Raw genomic sequence first — 26,686 nt, forward strand, 5'->3', positions numbered from 1 at the left:
TGATTACAGAGGCAGGCACCAAGGAAACAAACGTGGCTGTGGTCGCGAGTCTGTTTGAGGACATGGTCAAAGAGCTTCAGGGCAGAGGAAACGTGTTGGGAGTTGCAATGGGAGAGGGATTCCTTGAGATTCTTGTAGAGAGAGGAGGAAAACTTCTTCAAGGCAGGCATCCTTGCAAGAGTATTCATTGTAGGGTTAAAATCAACTACGTAAAAACAAGGACTGCAGATACTAGAAACCAGATTCTAGAATCACAACTCCAGGTTGTAGTCCAACAGGCTTCTTTGGAAGCAGTAACTGTTTGAGTGCTGCCTCTTCATCAGGTGGTTGTGGAGGATAAGATCCTAAGACACAATTTAGAGCAAAACAGTCCAGTGTCCTGCCACTGAAATGGTATATTGAATAAAGCTGGATTGTTCAGTCTTCCACCTTTTCAAATAGGTTGTAAGTCTCATTACAATGTAAATCCCAGAACATCTTGTTGTCACCTTCTCAAGATAACAAGGTTTTACAGCAAAAGCTCAAGCCATGATTAAATGGCAGAGTGGACTCGATGGGCTGAATGGCCTTACTTCTGCTCCTATGTCTTATCTCAGCTCAGACAATGCATTAAAGGTGTGAGGTCAGAGTCTGCCTGTATCCCAATCTGGAGTCAGACTGGTTATGTTTCCAAAGTCGAATTTACAAACTATTACATGTATTGACTGCCTGCAGATTTTTCCTTTAAAAATGCACATAGAATGTATCTGCAAATATACATCTCTCCCCCCCTCCCCCCCCCCCCCCCCCCCCCCCCCCCCCCCCCCCCCCCCCCACACACAGACACAAACACACACACGCACAAGTTTGTTTGTACCTGCAGAATTATGTCTTACTTTGCTCAAAAACTGCATGAATCCATGTAAGATTCTGTAAGTCAGTTTAACCATTGTGGCACAGAGTCTCACACAGGGGAGCTCACACCTTCAATACATTATCTGGGCTGACGCGACACCAATTGGTAAAGTTCACTTGAGGATTTCACTATTTTAAAAGGTTTTGTGATTTACATTTGAAAGAACTGAAACTATCATGGTCATTCGAACAGATGAGAGACTGAAACAATCCGGGTCTTTTTCAATATATAATTTCAGTTACATCACACTATAAACTGTTGCAATAAATTCTGTGTCTTACAATCTTATATTCCACAATCCCCTGATGAAGGAGCTGCACTCCGAAAGCTACTGCTTCCAATTCAACTTGTTGGACAGAATTCCTCAATTAGGGCACCATAAGAATCCTGGGAGACTGCTATTTCCTGTTTACTTCATAATGAACAAACATTCAGCACGATCGCCTATTTATTTCTCATTTTGTTTCATTTTTCTTGTTTAATTCCCTGCGATGATGTGGGAGAATTATCAGATTTGGGTCAGCCATTTGGTCACATATTAAAGCCTGGAAACCATTTTGAATCTCGGCTTAGTGCCTGCTTGCTTAAGGTTGTGTTTCCCAGGCTCAGCGGAGACGGTTGGCCTTGTAGCTGTAATGCTTCCTGATAAACAAATTCTTCCCTGACATGGGGCTTTAATTCCATCCCTCACAGTTGGCGAGTCAGGCAGGAGATACCCTGGTCCTGCCAGGTCACCGGTCGATATCCTTTGACAGATGAAATATAGAGGGTGATTGCTGCTTTTGTTGTGTCCAAAATAAAGAGGAAAGCTGGCCAGGGACAAAAGTGCTGTTAGAAATGTTGATACAATTCTCCCTACTCAGCCACAAGATACCAGTGAGAGAACCCAACAGGGTCCTAGCGTCTGGACGTAATACTGCTGAGAGCACTTGTGCTTTACAAAGTTAGTAATAATGAATTTGCTTACTCCAGGGTTACGAGAGGTGAAACCCTATTTGAATGAATTTGGCATACAGGACACATTGGGCAACTATTAAAGACTCTGTTGTATTTCCCTGGGTTATGGACTCATGCAGAGACACAAACAACTTGTATTGAAAAGTGTTCGATTTGCAAATGGAACAAAGGAGAGGTATTTCGAGTTTGCACACTTGGTTAAGCAGCAATGTGTCACAGCCAGGATTTATGAGGCTCAACTCCCTAACTTGGGTTGCTCTGGAATGTGAGTGCCTCATTATTCCTTCCTTCCTTCCAAGGCTAAAGAAAAGCTGACAAACTGAGATATGAAGCAAGTTGGAAAATGTTACAGAGAGACACACACAGGCAGAAGTTTGCAGGAAAGTTAACACTTCATAATCTGGTTTCAATGCACATTAGCCTGGGTATGGTACTGATATCACAGGGGTCTCAAAAAGGGTACTCCCTCAATACTCAAACCAAAACATGGGTGCCTCCTGCTGGACTGGTTTGTGTTCATTCTTTGCTGCTGCATATTTCAGTTGATGATGTACATTATTGTTAACACTCACAAACCTGGTGGCACCCAGATTTTCGGAAAGCAGCTAGGAAAAGATCTGAAGCGTGTTTAATTTGTAAACAAACAAGGTGCATAGTCGAAGAGGGATGCCCTGTGTTTGTTAACCACCTCGTGGCTTGGTCGGCCTTTTTAAATTGTCTACAACTTGCTTATATAGTATCACCTTGCGTACATTGTTATGAATATTGTCTAATAAGAATCAAATCAAAACCATCCCAATGACTGAAACAGCTGACACTGGATTGTTGGACAAGTGGGAAATATTTGCAGTTAACCAAAGCACTTCAAAGTTTACAGTCACGGGTACGTCAAGGTGAAGAATTAGGACCGGATCATATTGGAGCCTGCTTCCTCGGGCAGAGTTCCGCAGATACACTACTCTCTGGGAAAAGCAGCAGCCCTCACTCCTCCTCCTCATCTCTGTCCTAAACCTACTCCCCCAAAGCTTGGGGCCTAGTCTCAGCCACCAGCAGAAGTGACTGGATAGGGTAGTGCTTCATCCTCTCAGTGCAATGAATTCCCACTTTCCACCAAAATCCCGGATGTACTCACTTAGTTGCTTGCTGTCTCACAAATGAAAGATTTCATTCTAACTTCTTCCGGTCCCAGGAAGGGCAAAGCATCTTTGAAAGCTGCTCTGAAAGCCCTGTCTTCACAACCACACTTCTGCTTTCACCGAAGACAGTTGGAGTCATACACCACACAAACAGATCCTTCAGCCCAACTCGTGTATGCCAACCATATATCCGGAATCAATCTATTCCATTTGCCAGCATGTGGCCCATATTCCTCAAATCCCTTACTGTTCTTGTACCCATCCAGATGCAGAGGGATATGGGCCAAATGCTAGCAAATGGGACAAGATGAATTTTGGATATCTGGTCGGCATGGACGAGTTGTACCAAATGGGCTGTTCCCGTGCTGTATGACTCTAATCTTCTTCGGTGAAAGCAGAGGTGTGATTGTGAAGGCTGAAGTTTCAGAGCAGCTTTCAGAGATGTTTTGCCCTTAATGGGAGCAGAAGTTACAATGAAATCTTGCATTGGTGAGACAGCAACTGAGTGAGTAAGTTAAGTACATCCGGGATTTTGATGGAAGGTGGGAATTTGTTGCATTGTGGGGATGAAGCCCTACCCTATCGAGTCATTTCTGTTACTGGGGAGACCAGGCCTCAAGATTAGGAGAAGCAGATTTAGGACCGAGATGAGGAGGAATTGCTTTTCCCAGAGAGTAGTGAATCTATGGAATTATCTGACCATGGAAGCAGTACAGGCATTTTCACGAAGAGAGACCTTGGAGTGCAGATTCATAGCTCCTTGAAAGTGGAGTCACAGGTCGATAGGATAGTGAAGATGGCGTTTGGTATGCTTTCTTTTATTGGTCAGAGTATTGAGTACAGGAGTCGAGAGGTCATGTTGTGACTGTACAGGACATTGGTTAGGCCACTGTTGGAATATTGCGTGCAATTCTGGTCTCCTTCATATCGGAAAGATGTTGTGAAACTTGAAAGGGTTCAGAAAAGATGTACAAGGATGTTGCCAGGGTTGGAGGATCTGAGCTACAGGGAGAGACTGAACAGGCTGGGACTGTTTTCCCTGGAGCGTCAGAGGCTGAAGGGTGACCGTATTGAGGTTTATAAAATCAGAAGGGGCATGGATAGGATAAATAGACAAAATCTTTTCCCTGGGGGTGGGGGAGTCCAGAACTAGAGGGCATAGGTTTAGGGTGAGAAGGAAAGATATGAAAGAGACCAAAGGGGCAACTTTTTCACACACAGGCTGGTGTGTGTATGGAATGACCTGCCAGAAGAAGTTGTGGAGACTGGTGCAATTGCAACATTTAAGAGGCATTCGGATGGGTATATGAATAGGAAGGGTTTGGAGAGATATTGTTTGGGTGCTGGCAGGTGGGACAAGATTGGGTTGGGATATCTGGTCGGCATGGGACGGGTTGGACCAAAGGGTCTGTTTCCATGCTGTACATCGCTATGACTCTAAACTCAATACACAGTTGAATGGGTATTTGCAATGATAGGAGAATGAAGGGTATTTGGGACAATGCAGGGAGGAGGAGCTGAGTTGATGGATAGATCAGCCATGATTTTAATGAATGGTGGAGCAGGCTGGATGGGCCAAATGGCCAACTCCTGCTTCTATTACTATGAAACTATAACCCTGCATTTCCCATGGCTAACCCACCTAACCTATACGTCCCTGGACATTCTGGGCAATTTAGCATGGCCAATCCAAATCAAGGCCAGGGAGCAGTATAGTGATGTGGAAAATGAACATCAGAGAGTGATAGAAAGGGACAAGGGGAGTAAATATACCAGCAATCAAACTGGATTTTAAAGGTCACAAAAATTGAAACTAAAAATAGTGGGTCTGAATGCGTGCTGCATTGTAACAAAAGTGAATGAGTTGACTGCACACATTGAAGAGAATAATTATGATCCGAGACTCCTTACAGAGACATGGCTTCAGGATGGCAAGGATTGGATCCTGAATATCAAGGGCACAGTCAGATGGGAAGCTAGGTAAAGGTAGAGGGTTGGCACTGCTAATCAAAGCACTGATCACAGGGTAGTCTGGTGTCACCTCGGATTTCAGGTCCTGATTTCTCCGTCCTCTGTTGATCTCCCTGTTCCCTATTACCCCTTCTGGAACAATAAAACATTCAGTAATCATGCCCCAACCCACAATCTCCCAGCCTGTCAACCATCCAGGCACAGAGTTTAGTCATAACAGGGAATTAAACAAGAAAAATGAAACAAAATTAGAAATAAATAGGTGCTTATGCTTAATGTTTGTTCATTCAGAAGTAAATCAGAAATAGGGCTCTCCCAGGATTCTCATGGTGCCCTACTTGGGGAATTTTGTCTCCCTTCCATCTAACTATTAGCACCCAGCTATGATTTACAACAATATTTACAACAGAAGTAAGGCACCTGTTCTCAAATAGGCAGAGATATACTGATGTAGATTTTTGTTTCTCTTTCGTGCAAACACACGCACACGTCCATGGGGGTGAATTTGTATGTGCAGGTTCGGGGGGATTGGCTTTGCCAAATTACCCATAGTGCCCAGGCACGTGCAGGTTAGGGTGGATTGGCCATGCTGAATTATTTAGTGCCCAGAGATGTGCAGGTTAGACGGGGTAAATGGAGAGCAACAGGTGTAGGGTAATGGGTGTGGGTGGGTTAACCTTCAGAGGGTCAGTATGGAGTCTTTAGGCCCTGTGGCCTGCTTCCACACTGTGAGGGTTCTCTGAAGGGAAGGGGTTTTGCAAACTGTGACTCGCCTCTTGATATGTTGATGTCACAGCAGGGAAGTGGCCCTGTCCGTGAGTGAATCTCACTCTGTCTGGGCAACTCTTCATCCTGGGAGGGAGACAGAGATGGGGGGAGGGGAAATCTATTCACTTATAGCAACTGGAGTGAATGCAGGGAGGGAGGAGACTCCACAAACTCAGGTATGTGTCTTAGTTACCCGGGTGAGGAGGGACAGAGGGATCGACGTTGGGAAGGCGGGAGGAGTAGATAGCTTTTCTGTTTTGATGTTTAAAATGCACCCGATTCCCACCAGTAACTGCAACAGGTACAAGTACAGCACATGCAATATTCCTCATTGCAGCTTCAAGCCGGTTTTGCATCCTCTGTTCTTCCTCCACCTTGCTCCAGCACATTCAGCTTCTTTCCTTCATTCCCATTCCCCCCACCCTGATGTTCCAAGCTGACCCGCAAAAGATCCGTTTGTCCCTCCATTCTTTCCCGGTTGTCTTTTGTGGGTTTTGAAAACTTTCCCAGTCCTCTGAGGATTGGAGTTGGGAGGTTACGTTGTGCACTCTCCAGGACATTTGTTTGGCTACTTTTGGAGTATTGTGTGCAGTTCTGGTCTCTCTGCTAGAGGAAGGATGTTGTGAAACCTGAAAGGATTCAGATAAGATTGACAAGGACGTTGTCAGGGTTTGAGCTGAACAGGGTGGAGCTGTTTTCTGTTGAGTTTTCAAAGGCTGAGGGTGACCCTACAACCGTTTATAAAATCATGAGAGGCATGGATAGGGGAAATAGAAAAGGTCTTTTCCCTGGATGGGTCATAGGTTCAGGGTGAGGGTGAGATTTAAGAGGAACCTAAGGGGCAACTCCTATATTCAGAGGGTGCTGTATGTAAGGAATGAGCTGCCAGAGGAAATGGTGATGGCAGGTACAATTACAGCACTTAAAAGGCATCTGGATGGGTATCTGAATAGGAAGGGTTTAGAGGACATAGGCCAAGTGCTGACAAATGGGACTGGATTAATTTAGAATACCTGGCTGGTACTGATGAGTTGGACCAAAGGGTCTGTTTCTGTGCTGTACATCTCTATGACTCTAGCTTTCCACTAACATTTGCCACGTCAATAGGTCCACTTTCTCTCTAATGTCGGTGTTAATGGCTTGACATCTCATTTTGCTCCCACCTTCCTGGGGACGTTAACCATTTCGTGTCTGGTTCTTCCTCAAGAAGCTGCATTCCCAATTCACCCTGAATTGACACATTTTATTTGCTTCCCAAAATCAGACCTGCTCACTCTCAGCGGTATCCCAGTGTTGTGAAAGATATTAACTTTCAGGTGGAATTATCCAAAATGCAGAGAGATGTCAGTCTTGATGTTTTTGCTTTTTCTGCCCCTGTAAAATTTACAATTTCTAACAATACTAGCTCCTCATTCACTGCTCCATCTGATACACGACATTGGAAACTCAGTACAGGAGGCTGCAAAAAATGAGCAGCTTTAAAACAAAAACCTCTTGGAGCTCAAAACTTTCAATGAGAGCCTGAGTCTTGCAGTAAGTAAGTTCAGGTAACCTTTATTGTGACCCAACTTTGTTACAGCTTCAGATTCCACCCCCGCACCCCCCTCACCAAAAAGACGTAGAAAAAGTTGCTGTTTTTTTTAAATAAGCGCTCACACGGCCACCCCCCTCCGCCTCTCTTCCTCTACTATTGGTCAGCACCGAGTTGTCCCTTTGTAATTGGTTCCTTGCTACAGCCGTAACCTATAGGAAATACTGCCTCACTCACCAATTTCAACCCATACCTTGATTCCAACTAAGTTTCTCTCCACCTGGTGCCTCCGCAGGTGGGAGGAGCAGGTGAAGCCTTTCCAGCACTCGGGGCAGCTGAACGGCCTTTCCTCTGTGTGGACCCGCTGGTGGGTCAGCAAGTTGGAGGCCTGGGTAAATCTCTTCCCACACTCAGGACAGCTGAAGGGCCTCTGCCCCATGTGGACCACTGGTGGGTCAGGAGGTGGGAGGCCCGGACAAAGGCCTTCCTGCACTCGGGGCAGCTGAAGGGCCTTTGCCCAGTGTGGAGCCGCTGGTGCCTGAGCAGGTTCGAGGAATTCCTGAAGGCTTCCCAAACTCGGGGCAGTTGGGAAGAGTGTCAATTCAGGGTGAACCTGCAATGCAGCTTCTTGAAGAAGACCCAGACACAAAATGGTTAACGTCCCCGGGAAGCGGGGGAGCAAAGTGAGACATCAAGGTATTAACATAGACACCAGAGAGAAACTGAATGTAAAGATGTGGCAAATGTTTGTGGAAAGCCAGAGTCACAGATATACAGCATAGAAACAGACACTTGGATCAAACTCTGGTGCTGACCAGATATCCGAAATTAATCTAGTCCCATTTGCCAGCACTTGGCCCATATCACTCTGAGCCCTGCTCCGGATGGCGGCCGTCTGGTCCACAGAGCACCTGCGCAGTTTGCAAAATATCTTCCCTTCCGAGAAGCTCCATCGTGTGGAAGCAGGCCACTCTGCCCAGGGAGTCCACACCGACCCTCCGAAGGGTAACCCACCCACACCCATTCCCCAACCGCTCTGCATTTAACCCTTACTAATGCACCTAACCTGCACATCCTATGGCTAATCCACCCTAACCTAGACAGATGCCAGCCAGATATCCTAAATTAACGTAGTTCCATTTACCAGCATTTGGCCCATATCCCTCTAAACCCTTGCTATTCATATCGGCAGATGCCTTTTATATTGTCATTATGCCAGCCTCCACGACTTCCTCTGGCAGCAGGTTCCATACATCCACCACCCTCTGCGTGAAAAAGTTTCTACTCACTTCCCATTTCCCCATTCCGATGTTCTTCTAGTTCTGGACTCCCTTATCCTGGGGAAAAGACCTTGCACTGATCCATGCCCCTTATATATTTTTATAAGGTCACCCCTCAACCTCTGATGCTCCAGGGAAAATATCCCTGGCCGATCAGCCTCTCCCTGAACATCAAAACGTTCCAACTTTACCAACAAGCCTTATAAAAGTTTTCCCACCCCTTTCAAAGTTTCACAACATCTTTCCTATTGCAGGGAGACCAGAACTGAATGCAGTATTCCAAAAGTGGCCTAACCACATGTCCTGCACAACAGCAACAGGACTTCCCAAATCCTGTACTCAATGCTCTGACCAATAAAGGAAAACATACCAAGGTCTCTTTGTTCTGCAACACTCCCCTTAACTGTGTAAGTCTTGCCTGGATTGCTTGACCAAAATGCAAACCTCACATTTCTCTAAATTAAACTCCACCTGCCACTCTTTGGCCGATCAGCCCATCCGATCAGTTCTGATTTATCGCTTTTTACTCCCTTATTCCAGAGAAACTGAAAATCTCCATCCCACACACTCTCCCTCCATTCTCAGTTTGCTGAACCTAATCCCTGCTGTACCTCATCCTGAAGGGTCTGGTTCATGTTGATTAACAGGCCTACACTCACCGGGGGGGGGGGGGGGGGAATCTAATTGAAACATACATAATACTTAACGACCTGGACATTGGAAAGATGTTTCAATTGGTAAGAGAGACTAGGACCAGAGGACCTTTTGGAATGGAGAAAAGAAAAAACTTCAGCCAGAGAATGGTGAATCTATGGAATTCCTTGACACAGAAGCTGTGGAGGCCAGGTCACTGAGGATATTTAAAACTGAAATAGATAGGTTCTTGAGTTTCAAGGGGATCGAGAGGTATTGGGAGAAAGCAGGTGAATGGGGTTGACAAACTGATCAGCCACAATTGAATGGTATGAGCAGACCTGATGTGGTGAATGACCAAATGTCTGCTCCTGTCCTATAGTCCCTTACTGTCCTGGACATAGAGAGAGAGTTGGGAGCAGGAGTAGGTCAGTTGGTCTTTCGAGCCTGCACCAGCTTTGAACAGATCATAACTAGATAATAATCTACCTACTTCTAGGTGGATAGGCTGGGATGTTTTCAATGGAACACAGGAGGTTGAGATGCAACATTATAGAGAATTATAAAATCATAGATGAGGTGAATGGCAGGTGTCGTTTCAAGATTAGGAGCAAATTTTTAAGGTGCGAGGAGAAAGATTTTAAGATAGATATGAGGAGCACCTTTTTCCTTTGAGAGAGTGGTTTGTGTGTGGAATGAATGTCCAGAGGAAATGGTGGATGCAGGTACAGTAACAACGTTTATAAGATGTTTGGATAAGGACATGAATAGGAAAGGTTCGGAGGGATATGGGCCAAACACAGGCAGGTGGAACGAGTTTAGTTTGTGAACATAGTCAGCACGGACTAGTTGGGCTGAAGGGTCTATTTCTGTGCTGTCTGACTCTGTAACTGTTCTATACTGGTCTTGAAACCATTTTCTTGCCTTCCCCCAGAAACATCCACCTCTTTGTTGTTCAAAAATCAGAGGAGTTCACCCTTGAATATATTTAATGACACCCCACCCCCCACTCCCCCGAACAGCAGGAAGGCATCCCCACTTCTGAACTCAATTCCTCTTGCTAATATAACACTTGCCTTGCTGATTGCTTGCTGCACCTGTCTCACAACAGGCAGTGACTGGTGTCGGAGGACGCTGAGGCCCCTTTCTACATCCACACGGCATTCCCGATGAAGGGCTCGGGCCTGAAACGTCGACTCTTCTGCTGCTTGGAAGCTGCCACACTTTTTGACTCTGATCTTCAACACCTGCAGTCCTCACTTTCCCCACATCCCAATATATCACCATTTAAACAATGCACTTCCTTTCTGCTGTTTTTCCCCCCCACAGCAAAGGCTATAACTTCACACTGTGGGACTGTTTTTGCCAATTGAGACACTGATCTGGATCAACATTTCCTGAGTCTGCTCCTCCCTGGATTTACATCCAGTTGCTGCGAGTCAACAACCGAAGCCCACAATGAAATAAAGAAATAGAAAAGAGAGTGCCGTACTCACAATGTTAAACAGAGGAAGGAAGTTGTAGTCTGGAGTAAAGCTCAATCTTCTTTCAGAGAGAGAGGTGCAGCAGCTTCAGAAGCTCATGGGACAACTTCCGCATTCAGACAATAGTGGATGTTCTCATTGGCAGGAGGACTACCCTACTTCCGGTCCTCCAAGGCTCCCCATTAGCTTCTAAAGAAGGTCGCGCCCCGTTGCAGCGGACAGCTAGGAGCATGCGCCGTTCTTGCTGACACCGAGGAGCATGCGCTGTACATTCTGTGGCAATGCTGCGATCACTGACAAATTCAAGTGTCCAAATGCCAATAGGAGAAAAAGAAACGGTAGAGCCAATATTTATTTATTTAGGACTCGACATAACCAAACATGCTCCTCACTATTTTTGCTACTCACCTTTCCGACACCCTTCCTGATTTTACAAATCTCAATAAGGTCACCCCTCAACCTCCTCCACTCCAGTGAATAAAGTCTCAGCCTCTCCTTATAACTCAAATCCTTCAGTCCTGACAACATCCTGGTACATCTTTACCGAACCTTCTCTAATAGTATTCTTTCTATAACAGGGCGACCAGAACTGTACTCTGTTCTAAAAGTGACCTCACCAACATCCTGTATAATTTCAAAATGATGTCCCAACTCCAAGATTCAACTGTGTGGGCGGCACGGTGGCACAGTGGTTAGCACTGCTGCCTCACAGCGCCAGAGACCCGGGTTCAATTCACACCTCAGGCGACTGACTGTGTGGAGTTTGCACGTTCTCCCCGTGTCTGCGTTGGTTTCCTCCGGGTGCTCTGGTTTCCTCCCACAGTCCAAAGATTTGCAGGTCAGGTGAATTGGCCATGCTAAATTGCCCGTAGTGTTAGGTAAGGGGTAAATGTAGGGGAATGGGTGGGTTGCACTTCGGCGGGGCGGTGTGGACTTGTTGGGCCGAAGGGCCTATTTCCACATTGTGAGTAATCGAATGAAGGTGTGAACAATGAAGGCAAGTGGGCTAATCAACTCTTAACAACTCTGTCTACCAGTGATGCAACTTTCAAAGAACTATGTACCTGAACCACACCATGTCTCTCTTCTACAACATCACCCAGGGCCCCGCCAGAAACTGCTCCAAGTCCTCCCCTTTTTATTAAAGCAAAGTGCAATGCCTCACTTTTATCTATACTCTCTCGTGTACACGCTCTCTCTCGGACACAGACACACACCACCCAACACGCACACAGGCTTATACTCCATCACACTCATACATTACCAGTTTTTGTTTTAAAGCTGCTCATTTCTGAGGGAAATCCAAGATGGTGGCAACGAGCAAGTCTGAGTCTACAGTGCTCCTCCCAAGATTTGGGTAAAGTGGGTCACCCACCCCCACCACACTCACCAAATCATTGATAATAGTTGTTTAATTTAATTAGTTGTTTAATATTAAACTTAAACAATCTAATCTTTAGTTAAAATGACTAAAGGGAAGGGAGCCCGCAGCTCACAACAAGCAGGACCCCCTCCGCCACTCTCTCCAGCTCCAGCAGAGGCGTCCACAGCCGCCCCGGGGGACTTACCTACAGGGGCAAGACTTGTGGAGATGATCTCCAAGCTGGACGCGAAGATCGACGCGTTTAGCGAGGATTCCCGAAGTCGATGGGACTCACTCTCGGCCACACTGCAAAAGCACGACCAAGACATTAAAGAAATCGAGCGCCGAGTTGGAGGGGGAGAGCTAAAGGTCGTCAAAAAAATATTCGTTTGCTGGGCCTTCCCGAACGGGAAGAAGGAGGCCAGCTTACAGTATTCCTGAAGCAGTGGCTGCCACAGCTTTTAAATCTGGAAGCTGGATCAGGCCAGGCAAGGGTGGAAAAGACCCCCAAGCTATGATCTATAAAGGATCCAAGATCATGTTATTCCAGGACTTTTCCCCGGCTCTGGTTCGAAAGAGGAAGGCATTCGACGAGGCGAAGAAGCGTTTAAGGGACTTAAATATTCAGTACACCTTACGCTACCCAGCGACGTTACACTTTAACCATGAACAATCCGTATATAACTTTGGATCGCCAGAAAAGGCTAAGGAATTCTTAGACTCTCTTAGATAAACTGTAAGGCATAATGGATGTTGGTTTGCCTTTCACCCCACTTTGGTTTGTATCCCCCCTTTTTTTTCCTCTTACTTTACTTTACTGTTTAATATTATCATGCGGGGTAGGGAGAGGGATTTGATTTTCTCCCCCACCCCTTGGGGTTGTTTTATTATTTTATGGAAATATGAGGGGTGTGTGTGTGTGTGTGTATATATATATATATATATATATATATATAAAAGCTGGGGTATATATTAAAAAAAAAGCTGGGGGGTTTGGTTGGTGTTGGTGGGGAGAGGTGGCTACCTTATTCAAATTTACCTCTGTCTCTAGGAGCGAGGTTGCTTTCCCTTGTTATTTTGTATTATATTTAATTATTATTTGTTGAGGTGGTAATTTTATAGTTATATATTTATATATGGTATTAACATTACCAAATATATCCAGGTGTTGGTGTGGGGGGGGGGGGAAATAGTGTGCTCACTGTTAACTCTAGCTTTGTATTATATTTGAATTCTCATTTTATTGAGGAGCGGCTGGGTCAAGGGTGGGGCATTGGTTGGGAGAGGATATGATGGACTTTTGGCGAGGAAGTGACACCCTCTGGGAACAAGGGGAAAATCTCCACTTAGATACGTTTTTTTTAGAAATGGTTTTTTATTGTATTGTTGTGGGCGTATTAGAGAGGCGTTATTTTTGTAAATTTTATATGCTCTACGCTCGGGATGTTCTGGATTGGGTTCCCCCTCCCGAGGGATCTCGGATTGGCCCAGATGATTATGGTTGATCAGTCGGTTAAGTGGTGCATCTGGAATGTCAAGGGGAGTAATTCGCCAGTCAAAAGGAAGAAAATATTATCAAATCTTCAGAAGGAAAGAGTTGATATAGCTCTCCTACAGGAGACACACCTGTCGGATAAAGAACACTTGAAATTACGACAGGGTGGATTTGATCAGGCCTTTTTTTCTTCTTTTAGCTCAAAAAGCAGGGGAGTTGTTATTCTTGTCCGAAAGAATTTCCCTTTCAAAATCCTAAAGCAGATAAAAGACGAAGCTGGACGATATATTTTGATAAAAGCCCTCATAAATGGAGAGGAATATGGGATTTTAAATTTGTACTGCCCTCCGGCACACCCCTTTAAATTTATAACGGAAGCCTTTTCAAAATTGATGGCTTTTGGTGCCTGTCATATAATTAAAGGGGGAGCCTTTAATTGTATTATGGATCCGGAAATAGATAGTATTCCCAAGAGTACTGCAGGAGTATCTCCCAGATCCAGACAATTGATGGATCCGAACAAAGAATTAGGATTAGTAGATGTATGGAGATGTCTTCATCCACAGGGCAGAGATTTTTCTTTTTACTCCAATCCACATAAATGTCATACCAGAATTGATATGTTTTTCGCCCCCTCGATTTTTAAAAATTCCATATCATCCTGTAAAATAGGTAGTATAGCAATTTCCGATCACGCCTGCTGTATATATGGAAACTAAGGCGAGGAACAATGGGACATCCCCTCGGCATTGGCGTATGGACCCCTTCCTAATGAAAGATAGTAAATTTGTAAAGTACTTCTCTCAAGAATTTAAAACTTTTTTAGAAATTAATTCAGGTACAGCTCGCAACCCATCAATGATGTGGGAGACCATCAAAGCTTACACGCGAGGTTTGATCATCTCCTATTCAGCGACCCAGAAGAAATTGAAGGGAGAACAACAGCGTCTGCTTGAAGCTCGCTTAAAAGCAGCTGAAACAGCATACACTGATAGACCTTCTATTATTAAATTGCAAAGGATTTCGGCTCTTAGGACAGCTCTAAACACTACGCTTACTCAAACGGCTAAGAGGGAAATATTATTTGCAAAACAAAAGGTTATATGAATATGGCGACAAACCGGGTCGATACTTAGCATTTCTCGCAAAGAAAAAAAAAAGGCCCCTCAGACTATTATGTCTATCAAGGAAAGTACGGGTATTTTAACTCATGATCATAAAAAGATTAATGCGATCTTTAGAGAATTTTATTCCGAGTTATATAAATCGCAGGATTATGAAGATAGGACGAGGAGGATGCAGTCATGTTTTAAAAATTTGACCTTTCCAGGCCTAACTCCGGAACAAGTATCGGTCCTAAATGCTCCTCTTCCAGTCCAAGAAATACTTGGCGCAATTAGGCAAATTCAGAGTGGTAAGGCACTGGGCCCAGATGGTTTTCAAACTGAATTCTATAAAGAATTTACAGAAATATTGGCTGGTCCACTTATGGACATGTATAACTATGCATATAATCAGGGCTGTCTCCCGCCTTCGTTGAAAGAGTCAAATATCTCTCTTATCCTTAAAAAAAAAAGGAAAGGATCCAGAAGATTGTACATCATATAGACCATTATCCTTGCTAAATGTAGATTTTAAAATCCTTTCTAAAACGTTAGCACTGAGATTAGAAAGGGTACTGCCACATATTACAAAGGAGGATCAGACGGGGGGTTTATTAAGGGCCATAGATCATCCAATAATATTAGAAGGGTTTTGAATATGATTCAAGCCTGTCATCAGGGAAAGATACCAGGAGTAGTGGTTTCATTAGACGCGGAAAAGGCATTTGATAGGGTTGAATGGTCATATTTGTTTTACACATTGGAAAGGTTTGGCGTTGGTCAGGTGTTTACCAAATGGGTCTCAACATTGTATAGTGATCCCAAAGCAGTTGTGGTTACCAATGGATTAGGTTCGGATAGCTTCAGTGTGGGTAGGGGCTGCCGTCAGGGATATCCCCTCGCGCCATTGTTATTTACACTAATAATTGAATCACTAGCAGAAGCTATACGAGCTGATCCTAATATAACGGCCCCGAGGATTGGTACAGGTAAACATAAAATTACCCTTTATGCAGATGATGTTCTTCTATTCCTCAGTAATCCTCTGATGTCCGTACCTCGCCTAATCCAAGTTATTAATACATTTAGCGCATTCTCAGGCTACAAAATTAATTTTTCAAAATCGGACGCTATGCCAATGGGTGGCCTTGCTATGACACCCCACTTAGTGAACGGATCCCTTTTTCCCTTCCCTTGGTCCCTGGAGGGCTTCTTATATTTAGGCATTTTTATTACTCCAGTATTTGGTCAGTTGTATAAGGCTAATTTTGTGCATTTACTGGAAGGGATAAGGCAGGACCTCCAGCGATGGGGAGTCCTTCCAATTTCCTGGTTGGGTAGAATAGCACTAATCAAAATGAATGTCCTGCCCCGTCTCCTATATCCTATGAGAATGCTTCTGGTGATGCTGCCGAGGACGGCTCTATGTAAATTATATGGCTGGCTGGATTCATAGACGGCCCCTCATTAAGCTGAAGAAGCTACAGCTTCCACACACAAGGGGAGGATTGGACTTCCCAGACTTTAGGAAATATCAGTTAAGTTCCCTATTAAGTAACATAGCTGATTGATTGTGGATCAGACAAGACCCAATCTGGTTGGACATCGAGGCCTCTCAAGTAAAATACCCACTTACTAACCTTTTATTTTCAGACAAGAGAAAAATCATTACAGATCACTGTAAAAACCCTATAATACTAAACACAATTAAGGCTTGGAATATAATGCGGCAAAATGAGGGCAACTCACATAAAACATCCCCCTATGCACCGATAGTGGGAGCATGGGGATTCCAACCAGGGTTGACAGATGCCACTTTTAAACTCTGGAGATCCAGGGGTATCTCATGTTTAGGGGATCTATTTAAAGATGGGGTCCTGATGTCTTTTGAACAGCTGCGTCAGAAATTTGGATTACCTAATGGAGACCTCTTTCGATACTTTCAAATTCGAGATTATATACAGAAGAAGACTATGTTATTAGATAGTCTTTATAAATCAGATAGAGAATGTAGTGTCCTTCGACCAGTGGGGGTATCTTCCATCAGTACTATTTATCATTTACTACATGATGAAGTATCGGGAGATATGGATAATCTGTTTAAAACATGGGATCAGGATTTGGGACTAGAAATCTCTATAGAAACATGGAATGATATTTGGGAAAATGCTAGAAGAATTACTATTTGTAACAGAAACCAGGCTATCCAGCTGAAGAAACTTCATAGGGCCCATATAGCAACGGTTCGACTGGCAAAATTTAAGGCAAGAGCATCTCCAATGTGTCCTAAATGCAAAATAGAGGTGGGCACTCTTATACATTGCCTATGGACCTGTCATAAGATCCGTAGATATTGGACTAAAGTAGCAAGTACCCTGACAGAAATTTTAGGAACGGAAATTAAAGTGGACCCTGTATCTCTCCTTTTGGGCTTTTCGAACTTTCCCTCCCTGGACACGTACGGGAAGAGACTATTTTCTATTCTTTCTTTCTGTGCAAGGAAAAACTGGGTGGCTGAGGGCCCCCCTGGACGTTCAAATTGACACAGATTAATTATGGAATGTATTCCCCTTGACTTCCTCACAAATATAGTGCAGCGAAAGACCGAATTATTTTATAAAATATGGCAGCCCTTCTTGAGTTACATAAATACAGATATTTCGGCTATCCTAACAAGGGCTTTTATTTAATTGAGATTACAAACCTGGCTGGTCCGGGGCCCCTCGGGAGAGGAATCCCGCACGAATACGGGTTTTATTACATCTGATGTTAACACATTCCGAGCATGTAAGAGACTTAAATATACAATCTGGTTAGTTGTAGGTTAGATTAGTAGACAGTTGAGTTTTGCTTTTTTTCTGTTTCGGGTTTTTTATCTTTTCTTTCTTGTTAAACTTTGGCTATTGTATATTTGAGTTAATTGTATATCAATGTTTATATCTGAGAGTTTTGTTTATTTTTGTAAACTTGTAAAAACGTTAAATTTCTAATAAAAATATCGATATAAAAAAAGCTGCTCATTTCTTTCCGCCTCCTGCACTAAGTTTAGAACACAGAACAATACAACGCAGAACAGGCCCTTCGGCCCTTGATGTTGCGCCAACCTGTGAACTATTCTCAGCTCATTCCCTGACACTATCCCAATATCAACCATGCGCTTATCTAAGGATTGTTTAAATCTCCCTAATGTGGCCGAGTTGACTAACTTCGCAGGTAGGGCATTCCACGCCCTTCCCACTCTCTGCATAAAGAACTTGCCTCTGACACCTGTCTTTAATCTATCACCCCTCAATTTGTAGTTATGCCCCTAATACAAGCTGACTTCACCATTCTAGGAAAAATTCTTTCACTGTCTACCCTATCTAATACTCTGATCATCTTATATGTCTCTATCAAATCTCCCCTTAGCCGCCTTCTTTCCAATGAGAACAGACCAGAGTCTCTCAGCCTTTCCTCATAAGACCCTCCCTCCAGACCAGGCAACATCCTGGTAAATCTCCTCTGCACCTTTTCCAATGCTTCCCACATCCTTCCTGAAATATGGGGACCAGAACTATACACAATATTCCAAGTGTGGCTGCACCAGCATTTTGTATAGTTGCAGCATGATATTGCGGTTCCGGAACTCAATCCCTCTCCCCAATGAAACCTAACACACCGTATGCCTTCTTAACAGCACTATCCACCTCAGTGGCAATTTTCAGGGATCTATGCAGATGGACTCCAAGATCACTGCCTTCCTGTTATTCTTCCCAAAGTGAATCACCTCACATTTAGCTCTATTGAACTCCATTTGCCACCTCTCAGCACAATTCTGCAGTTTATCCAAGTCCTCCTGCAACCTATAACATTCTTCCAAACTGTCCACTACTCCACCGACTTTAGTGTCGTCTGCAAATTTACTAATCCATCCACCTATGCCTGTGTCTAAGTCATTTAAAAAATGACAAACCGCAGTAGTCTGAAAACTGATCCTTGTGGTACACCACTGGTAACCGGACTCCAGGCTGAATATTTTCCATAAACCACCACTCGCTGTCTTCTTTCATAAAGCTAGTTTGTAATCCTCAATCCAATGCCTCTGCATTTTCTCCAATAGCCTACCATGTGGAATTTTATCAAAGGCTTCACTGAGGTCCATGTACACCACGTCAACTGCCCTACCCTCATCTACATGCTTGGTCACCTTCTCAAAAAACTCAATGAGGTTTATGAGACACGATCTGCCCTTGATGAAACAGTGTTGACTATCTGAAATCAAATTGTTGCTTGCTAGATGATTATAAATCCTATCTCGAATATTCCTTTCCAAAAGCTTTCCTTCAACAGACGTAAGGCTCATTGGTCTAACTACCTGAGTCATCTCTGCTGCCCTTCTTGAACAAGGACACAACATTTGCAATCCTCCACTCTGGTACTAAACCTGTAGACAATGACGACTCAAATATCAAAGCCAAAGGCTCTGCCCTCTCCTCCCAGAGAATCCTTGGATAAATCCCATCCGGCCCAGGGCACTTGTCTACTTTCACTCCTTTTCTAGAATTGATAACACCTGTGTGCAACTAACCTCAATCCTTTCGAGTCTCATATCTCGTACCTCATTCTTCTCCTCTACAATATTCTCCTTTTCCTGAGTGAAGACCAATGAGAGATATTCATTAACACCTCTCCAATCTCCACAGGGCCCACACTCAACTTCCCACTTCTGTCTTTGACTGACCCTATTCCTACCCTAATCATCCTTTTATTCCTCACATACCTGTAGAAAGCTTTAGGGTTCTCCTTTATGTGTTAAAGACTGCTCATGTCCTCTCTTTGCTCTTAACTCTCTTTCAACCCTTCCGAGCTGATCTGTAACTCTCCATCGCCTCATCTGAACCATCTTGCCTCATCAACACATAAGCCTCCTCCTTCTTTGTTACAAGAGATGCAATTTCTGTTGTAAACCACGGTTCCCTTACCTTATCACTCCCTGCCTGATAGGGACATACCTCTCAAGGGCACACTATATCTGTTCCTTAAACCAGCTCCACACTTCAATTGTTCCCATCCCCTGCATTTTGCTACCCTATTCTATGCATCCTAAGTCTTGCCTAATTGCATTATAATTGCCCTTGCCCCATCGATAACTCTTAACCTGTGGCATGTTCCTATCCCTTTAAATTGCTTTCTGAAACCTAACTGAATTATGGTCACTCTCTCCAAAGTGTTCACCTTCCACTAAATCAAACATCTGGCCTGATTCATTACCAAGCACCAGATCCAGTGTGACCTCCCCTTTTGTCGGCCCTTCGACACACTGTCAGAAAGCCACTAAATCAAACATCTGGCCTGATTCATTACCAAGCACCAGATCCAGTGTGACCTCCCCTTTTGTCGGCCCTTCGACACACTGTGTCAGAAAGCCCCTCCTGCACATACTGGGGAAGTTAAAGTCCCCCATACTGACCACCCTGTTCCTTTCACTCCTACCCAGAATAATTTTGCTAATCCTCTCTTCCACCTCCCTTGAACTCTGCGGAGGCCTATAAAAATACTCCAAGCAGTGTGACCTCTCCGCTCCAGTTTCGAACCTCAGCCCACATTACCTCAGTAGATGAGTCCTCATCAAAAGTTCTGTCAGCCACCGTTATAATATCCTTGACCAACAAGTCCACGTCTCTCCCTCTTTTACCGCCTTGGCTGTTCTTAATGAAAGATCAAAACCCTGGAACCTGCAACATCCATTCCTCACCCTGCTCTCTCCATGTCTCCGAAATGGCCACAACATCCAAGTCCCAGGTACCTATCCGTGTTGCAAGCTCACCTACCTTACTGCGGATACTCTGGCGTTGAAGTAGAAACACTTCAAACCACTTCGCTGTCTACCAGCACATTCCTGTGACCCTGAAATCATGTCCCTGTCCTTCCTCCTCTCATCCTCCTGTGCACTACAGCTACACCCCCCGGTTCCCACCCCCCTGCTGAGCTAGTTTAAACCCACTCGAATAGCTCCAGCAAATTTCCCACCCAGGATATTAGTACTCCTCTGGTTAAAGTGAAGACTGTCCTGTTTGTACAAGTCCCACCTTTCCCAGAATGTGCACCAATTATCTAAAAGCCTGAAACCCTCCCTCCTGCACCATCCTTGCAGCCACGTGTTCAGCTGATATCTCTCCCTATTCCTTGCTATCACGTGGTACGGGTAACAAACCAGAGATAACCACTCTGTTTGTTCTAGCCCTCAGCTTCCACCCTAGCTCCCTGAAATACTGCCTTACATCCCTATTCCTTTCTTTTGTGGTTAGCACTGCTGCCTCACAGCGCCAGAGCCCCAGGTTCAATTCCCCACCCACGTCTGCACGGGTATCCTCCCACAGTCCAAAGACGCGCGGGTTAGGGTGAATTGGCCAAGCTAAATTGCCCCATAGTGTTAGATGACGGGGAATGTGGAAGATGGACCATCAGGTTCTGAAGCTGCTGCTGCTCCTCCTCTGCAAATACAGATAGAGCTTCACCTCAGACTGCAACTTCCTTTCTTCATTCTGGGGTTAAATTGTTGACTTGCAGCAACTGAAAAGAAAGCGAGTGAATCCAGGGAGGGGACAGAGTCGGGAAACGTTGGTCCAGGTCTGTGTCTCAATTGGCAAACACACAGCAAATGCAGTCCCACAGTGTGAAGTTTAGACTGGATTACATTAATGTGGAAACAGGCCCTTCGGCCCTACAAGTCTACACCGCCCCGCCGAAGCGCAACCCACCCATACCCCTACATTTACCCCTTACCTAACACTACACTCAATTTAGCATGGCCAACTCACCTGACCTGCACATCTTTGGACTGTGGGAGGAAACCGGAGCACCCGGAGGAAACCCACGCAGACACGGGGAGAACGTGCAAACTCCACATACTCAGTCGCCTGAGGCGGGAATTGAACCCAGGCGATTCAATTCCCGGTTATAACCGGTTATAGCCTTGATTATGAAAAAATAACTGCTGAAAGGAGGTGCGTTGTTTAAATGGCGATATATTGGGATGTGAAGAAAGTCGGGACTGCAGATCCTGGAGATGAGAGTCGAAAAGTGTGGCACTGGAAAAGCACAGGAGGTCAGACAGCATCCGTGGAGCAGGAGAATCGACGTTTCAGGCACGAGCCCTTCCTCAGGAATGATGTGTGGATGTAGAAAGTGGCCTCAGTGGCCTTCCACACCAGTCACTGCCAGTTGTCAGACGGATGCAGCAAGCAATCAGCAAGGCAAGAGGTATATTAGCAAGAGGAATTGATTTCAGAAGTCGGGATGTCTTCCTGCAGTTAGGGGGTCATTGAATATATTCAAGGCTGAGTTCATCTGATTTTAGAACAACCATGAAGTGGATGTTTATGGGGGAAGGCAAGTAAAATGGTTTTAAGACCAGTACAGAACAGTGACAGAGTCATACAGCACAGAACAGACCCTTCAGCCCAATTAGCTCTGATCTCCAGCATCTGCAGTCCTCACTTTCTCCCCTAATTAAGTCTTCCCCTTTGGGAAAATAATTCTTCCTATCCACCCCTGTTTACACCCCTCATGGTATTTAGGCCTCAATCAGGACCCCCCTCAACCTCCTTATTTCCAATGAAAATAATCCGAATCTACTCAACCTCTCCTCATAGCTCGCGCTCTCCATAACAGGCAACATCCTGGTGAACCGCCTCTGCACTCTCTCCAAAAGTATCCACATCCTTTTGGAAATCTGGCGACCGGAATTGTACACAGTATTCCAAGTGCGGCCGAACCAAAATCTTATATAACTTTAACATGACCTGCCAACTCTTTTACTCAATCCGTCCGATGATGGAACACGTGTTGTATGCTGCCTTGACCACTTTACTGACATGCATTGCCACCTTCAGAGAATAGACCTGAACACCCAGATCTCTCTGTACATCAATTCCCCCCAGGACCTTTCCATTTACTGTATCGCTCGCTCTTGAATTGCATCTTTCAAAATGCATCACCTCGCATTTGTCTGGATTGAACTCCATCTGCCATTTCTCTTCCCAACTCTCCAATCTATATTCTGCTGTATCGTCTGACAGTCCCCTTCACTATCTGATATTCCATCAATCTGAATGCCCATCTGCAAACTTGCTAATGAGGCACCCGATACCTTCACCTTTCAACCTACCGTGCTCCAGTGAAAAAAGTCCCAGCCTACCCACCAATAGGTGTGAATTCTGTCTGGGCCCCAATGTCGAGTCAGCCTGACATTTTTGATAGAAAAGCTCTGCATTTAAATTACGTTCTTGAGAAAGTTACTGAAAACAGGTTCTGAGATTAACATGCCAAAGAACAGAACCCCATTCTAAAAGATGGAAGATTTAATCTAAATTGTTTAATGTATCACAGCTCCATGAACTGGACTCCGTTGGTTATAAATAGTCTAATCATGATCTTATTCTCCACAACCACCTGAATCAGAACTTCAGAGCGCCAGAGATCGGGGTTCAATTCCCACCTCGGGCAACTGTCAGTGTGGAGTTTGCACATTCTCCCAGTGTCTGCGTGGGTTTCCTCCCACAGTCCAAAGATGTGCAGGTTAGGTGAAGTGGCCACGCTAATTTGCCTGTAGTGTTAGGTGAAGGGGTAAATGTTGGGGAATGGGTCCGGGTGGGTGGCTCTTCGAAGGGTTGGTTTGGGCTGAAGGGCCTGTTTCCACACTGTAAGTAATAAAATAAATCTAATCACTCCGAAAGCTAGGGCTTCCAAACAAACCAAGTTATGGCAGCAGCAGGAGGTTTGGATTATATTCACTAAAAACAGTTAAGCAGTTAGATAACACGTTCGAGTGGGAAGTGTGTATAACATGATCTCACAACTCCTATACTCAATGCTTTGAGCAATGAAGGAAAGCAAACCAAACGCCGCCTTCACTACTCTGTCCACCTGAGACTCTAGCACTCCAAGGGCTCTTTATTCTACAACACTCCCCTAACTGTGTCAGTCCTGCCTGGATTGCTTAACCAAAATGCAAACTTCTGATTTCTCGAAATTAAACTGCAACTAACACTCCTCGGCTCATCAGTCGATCCCATAGATTCTAATTTATAGTGAACTCTTTCCTCTCTTATTCTCTGGAAGCTGAAAATCTCCATCCCACACTCACTCCCTCCATTTTCACTTTGCTTATAGCAGAAGAATATAACTGAGAAACGTATCAGCCACGATAGAATGGAATGAGCAGACCTGGTGGCCTAATTTCTGCTCCTATGTCTTGTGGTCTCTTGCTGTCCTGGACACCGTGAGAGAGAATTGGGACCAGCATTGAACCAATCATGACTGGATATGGATCTACCTGCATCTAGGTAGATAGGCTGGGACTTTTTCACTGGCATATAGGAGGTGGAGATGTGACCTTATCAAGGTTTTTAAAATCATGAGGGGAGAGATGAGGTGAACGACGGGTTGGGGTTTCAAGATGAGGGAGCAAATTTTTATGGTGACAGGAGAAAGAGATTTTAAAAAGACTTGAAGGGCACAATTTGTTTTATACAGAGTGGTTCACATGTGGACTAAATGTCTAGAGGAAGTGGTGGATGCAGGTACAGTAACGTTTAAAAGACATTTGGATAAGTTCATGAATAGGAAAGGATTGGAGGGATATGGGCCAAAACACTGGCAGGTGGGACTGGTTTAGTTTGAGAACATAGTCAGCATGGACTAGTTGGACTGAAGGGTCTGTTTCTGTGCTGTGTGGCTCTGTAACTCTGTTCTATACTAGTCTTAAGAACATTTTCTTGCCTTCCCCACAAACATTCACATAAAAGTCAGATGAACTCAGCCTTGAATATATTCAATAACCCCCTAACTGCAGGAAGACATCCCCACTTCTGAACTTAATTCCTCTTGCTAATACACCACTTGCCTTGCTCATTGCCTGCTGCACCTGTCTGACAACTGGCACAGAAGGACACTGATGCCCCTCTGAACATCCACGCATCATTCCTGATGAAGGGCTCGTGCCCAAAACTTCGACTGTCCTACTGCTCGGATGCTGCTTGACCTGCTGTGCTTTGCCAATTGTCGTCTTCTCTACATTGGGGAAACCGAGCGTAAACTTGGGGAACGGTTTGCTGAGCATCACAGCCGGGTCCGCAGAGGCTGAGCGGACTTCCCAGTCTCCACCCATTTTAATGCCCCTTCCCACTCCCCTTCTGACATGACTATCTTTGGCTTCCTCAATTACCACAACAAACCAAACCACAAATTGGAGGAACAAAACCTCATCTTCTGACTGAGCAGTCCACAGCCCGGAGTACTCAACACAGTTCTCCAATTTCAAATAATCTCCCATCCCATCCCCCAACACACTTCCCAGCCCCTTCCACTCTTCCCTGCCAACTAGATTCCTTCCTCCCAGTCACCAATTAGGTCGTACCAGGTTATGGGGATAAGGCAGGAACAGAATACTGTTTGAGGATGATCAGCCATTATCACAATGAATGGTGGTGCTGGCTCGAAGGGCAGAATAGCCTACTCCTGCACCTATTGTCTACTGTACACTCGACCTGTCTCCACCTATCCCCACTTCAATACCCTGCCCCCAGCACATCTTTGTTCCACAGCTCTCCCTATACCCACCCCCAATCCTGAACAAGGGTTACACCAAATACCTCGACTTCTCTACCTTCTGATACTGCCTAGTTTGCTGCGTTCTTTCAGTCTCCTGCCTATCTATTTTGCTAATTGAGAACAAAGGCCTGGACTAACTTTTCCAGACTCTTTCCCCTCACTGGATTCACTCCCATTCCTTTCAGTTGCTCCAAGTCAACAACTGAACCTCAAAATGAAACATAAATGGAAATGGGGGTGAGAAAAGAGAGTGGGTACTATCAGATGTTGGACAGAGGAAAGAAGTTGCAGTCTGAGGTGAAGCTTAATCTTCATTCAGAGAGAGGAGGAGCAGGAGCTTCAGAACCTCATGGTCCAACTTCCACATTCACCAATAGGGGAGCTCCGAAAGGCAGGAGGACAATTCTCCCTCCGGTCCTCCTTATGTGTCCATCAAGGTAGGTCTCGCCCCTTTTCTGCTGACAGCAAGGAACATGCCCAATGTTTTAGTGACAGCGGCAAACATGTGCCCTGCTTGTTGACACTGAGGAGTGTACACAATATACACTGTAGCAATGCTGGTGTTATTGACAGATTTTAAGTGTCCAAATTCCTATGGGAGAACAAAAAGGGAAGAGCCATAATTTTTTTTCCATGTGGCTCAATATTTGATTGCTTTTGCATTTGTCTGGCTGCTCAATGTTTTTATGTTTTTCCTCAATATGCACGGTAGCAATGCTGGTGTTATTGACAGATTTTAAGTTTCCAAATGCCTATTGGCTAACCAAAAGGGTACAGCCGTTCTGCCTGACTGCTCAGACAGAAGATGAGGTTTTTTTCCCCCATGTGGCTCGATATTTGATTGCTTTTGCATTTGTCTGGCTGCTCAATGTTTAAGTCTTTTCCTCAGTGTTGGGCTGAGATTCACAACTAGAGGGCATAGGTTTAGGGTGAGACCACAAAGGTACCTGAGGGGCAACGTTTCCATGCAGAGGGTGGTGCAAGTATGGAATGAGCTGCCAGAGGAAGTAGTGGAAGCCGGTATAATTACAGCATTTAAAACACATCTGGCTGGGTATATGAATAGGAAGGGTTTAGAGGGATATGAGTCAAGTGCTGGCAAAGGGGACTAGATTAATTTAGGATATTAGATTAGATTACTTTACAGTGTGGAAACAGGCCCTTCGGCCCAACAAGTCCACACCGACCCGCCGAAGCGCACCCACCCAGACCCATTCCCCTACATTTACCCCTGCACCTAACACTACAGGCAATTTAGCGTGGCCAATTCACCTAATCTGCACATTTTTGGAGTGTGGGAGGAAACCGGAGCACACGGAGGAAACCCACGCAGACACGGGGAGAATGTGCAAACTCCACACAGTCAGTCGCCTGAGGCGGGAATTGAACCCGGGTCTCTGGTGCTGTGAGGCAGCAGTGCTAACCACCGTGCCGCCCACCAAACAGTGCCATGCCAAACAGTGAGGGGCAAACAGCA

At 44.9% G+C, this 26,686-nt stretch overlaps 2 protein-coding genes across 2 annotated transcripts in view; both read right to left on the bottom strand.

The window, feature by feature from the left end:
• Nucleotides 1–26,686, bottom strand: part of LOC148145040 (uncharacterized) — a 60,479-nt gene that overhangs the window by 26,845 nt on the left and 6,948 nt on the right. The gene's annotated exons all lie outside the window — the stretch shown is intronic.
• Nucleotides 1–26,686, bottom strand: part of LOC148145041 (uncharacterized) — a 61,661-nt gene that overhangs the window by 4,976 nt on the left and 29,999 nt on the right. Inside the window, exon 3 of the mRNA XM_087975461.1 lies at nt 25,687–25,801. Coding sequence (XP_087831587.1) covers nt 25,687–25,801 — 115 coding nt within the window. The remainder of the gene's footprint in view (nt 1–25,686; nt 25,802–26,686) is intronic.

The sequence above is a fragment of the Chiloscyllium plagiosum genome, unplaced genomic scaffold (genome assembly GCF_037043375.1).
Source record: "Chiloscyllium plagiosum isolate Xiang-an unplaced genomic scaffold, Cpla_swu_hap1 HiC_scaffold_27, whole genome shotgun sequence".
NCBI lineage: Eukaryota > Metazoa > Chordata > Chondrichthyes > Orectolobiformes > Hemiscylliidae > Chiloscyllium > Chiloscyllium plagiosum.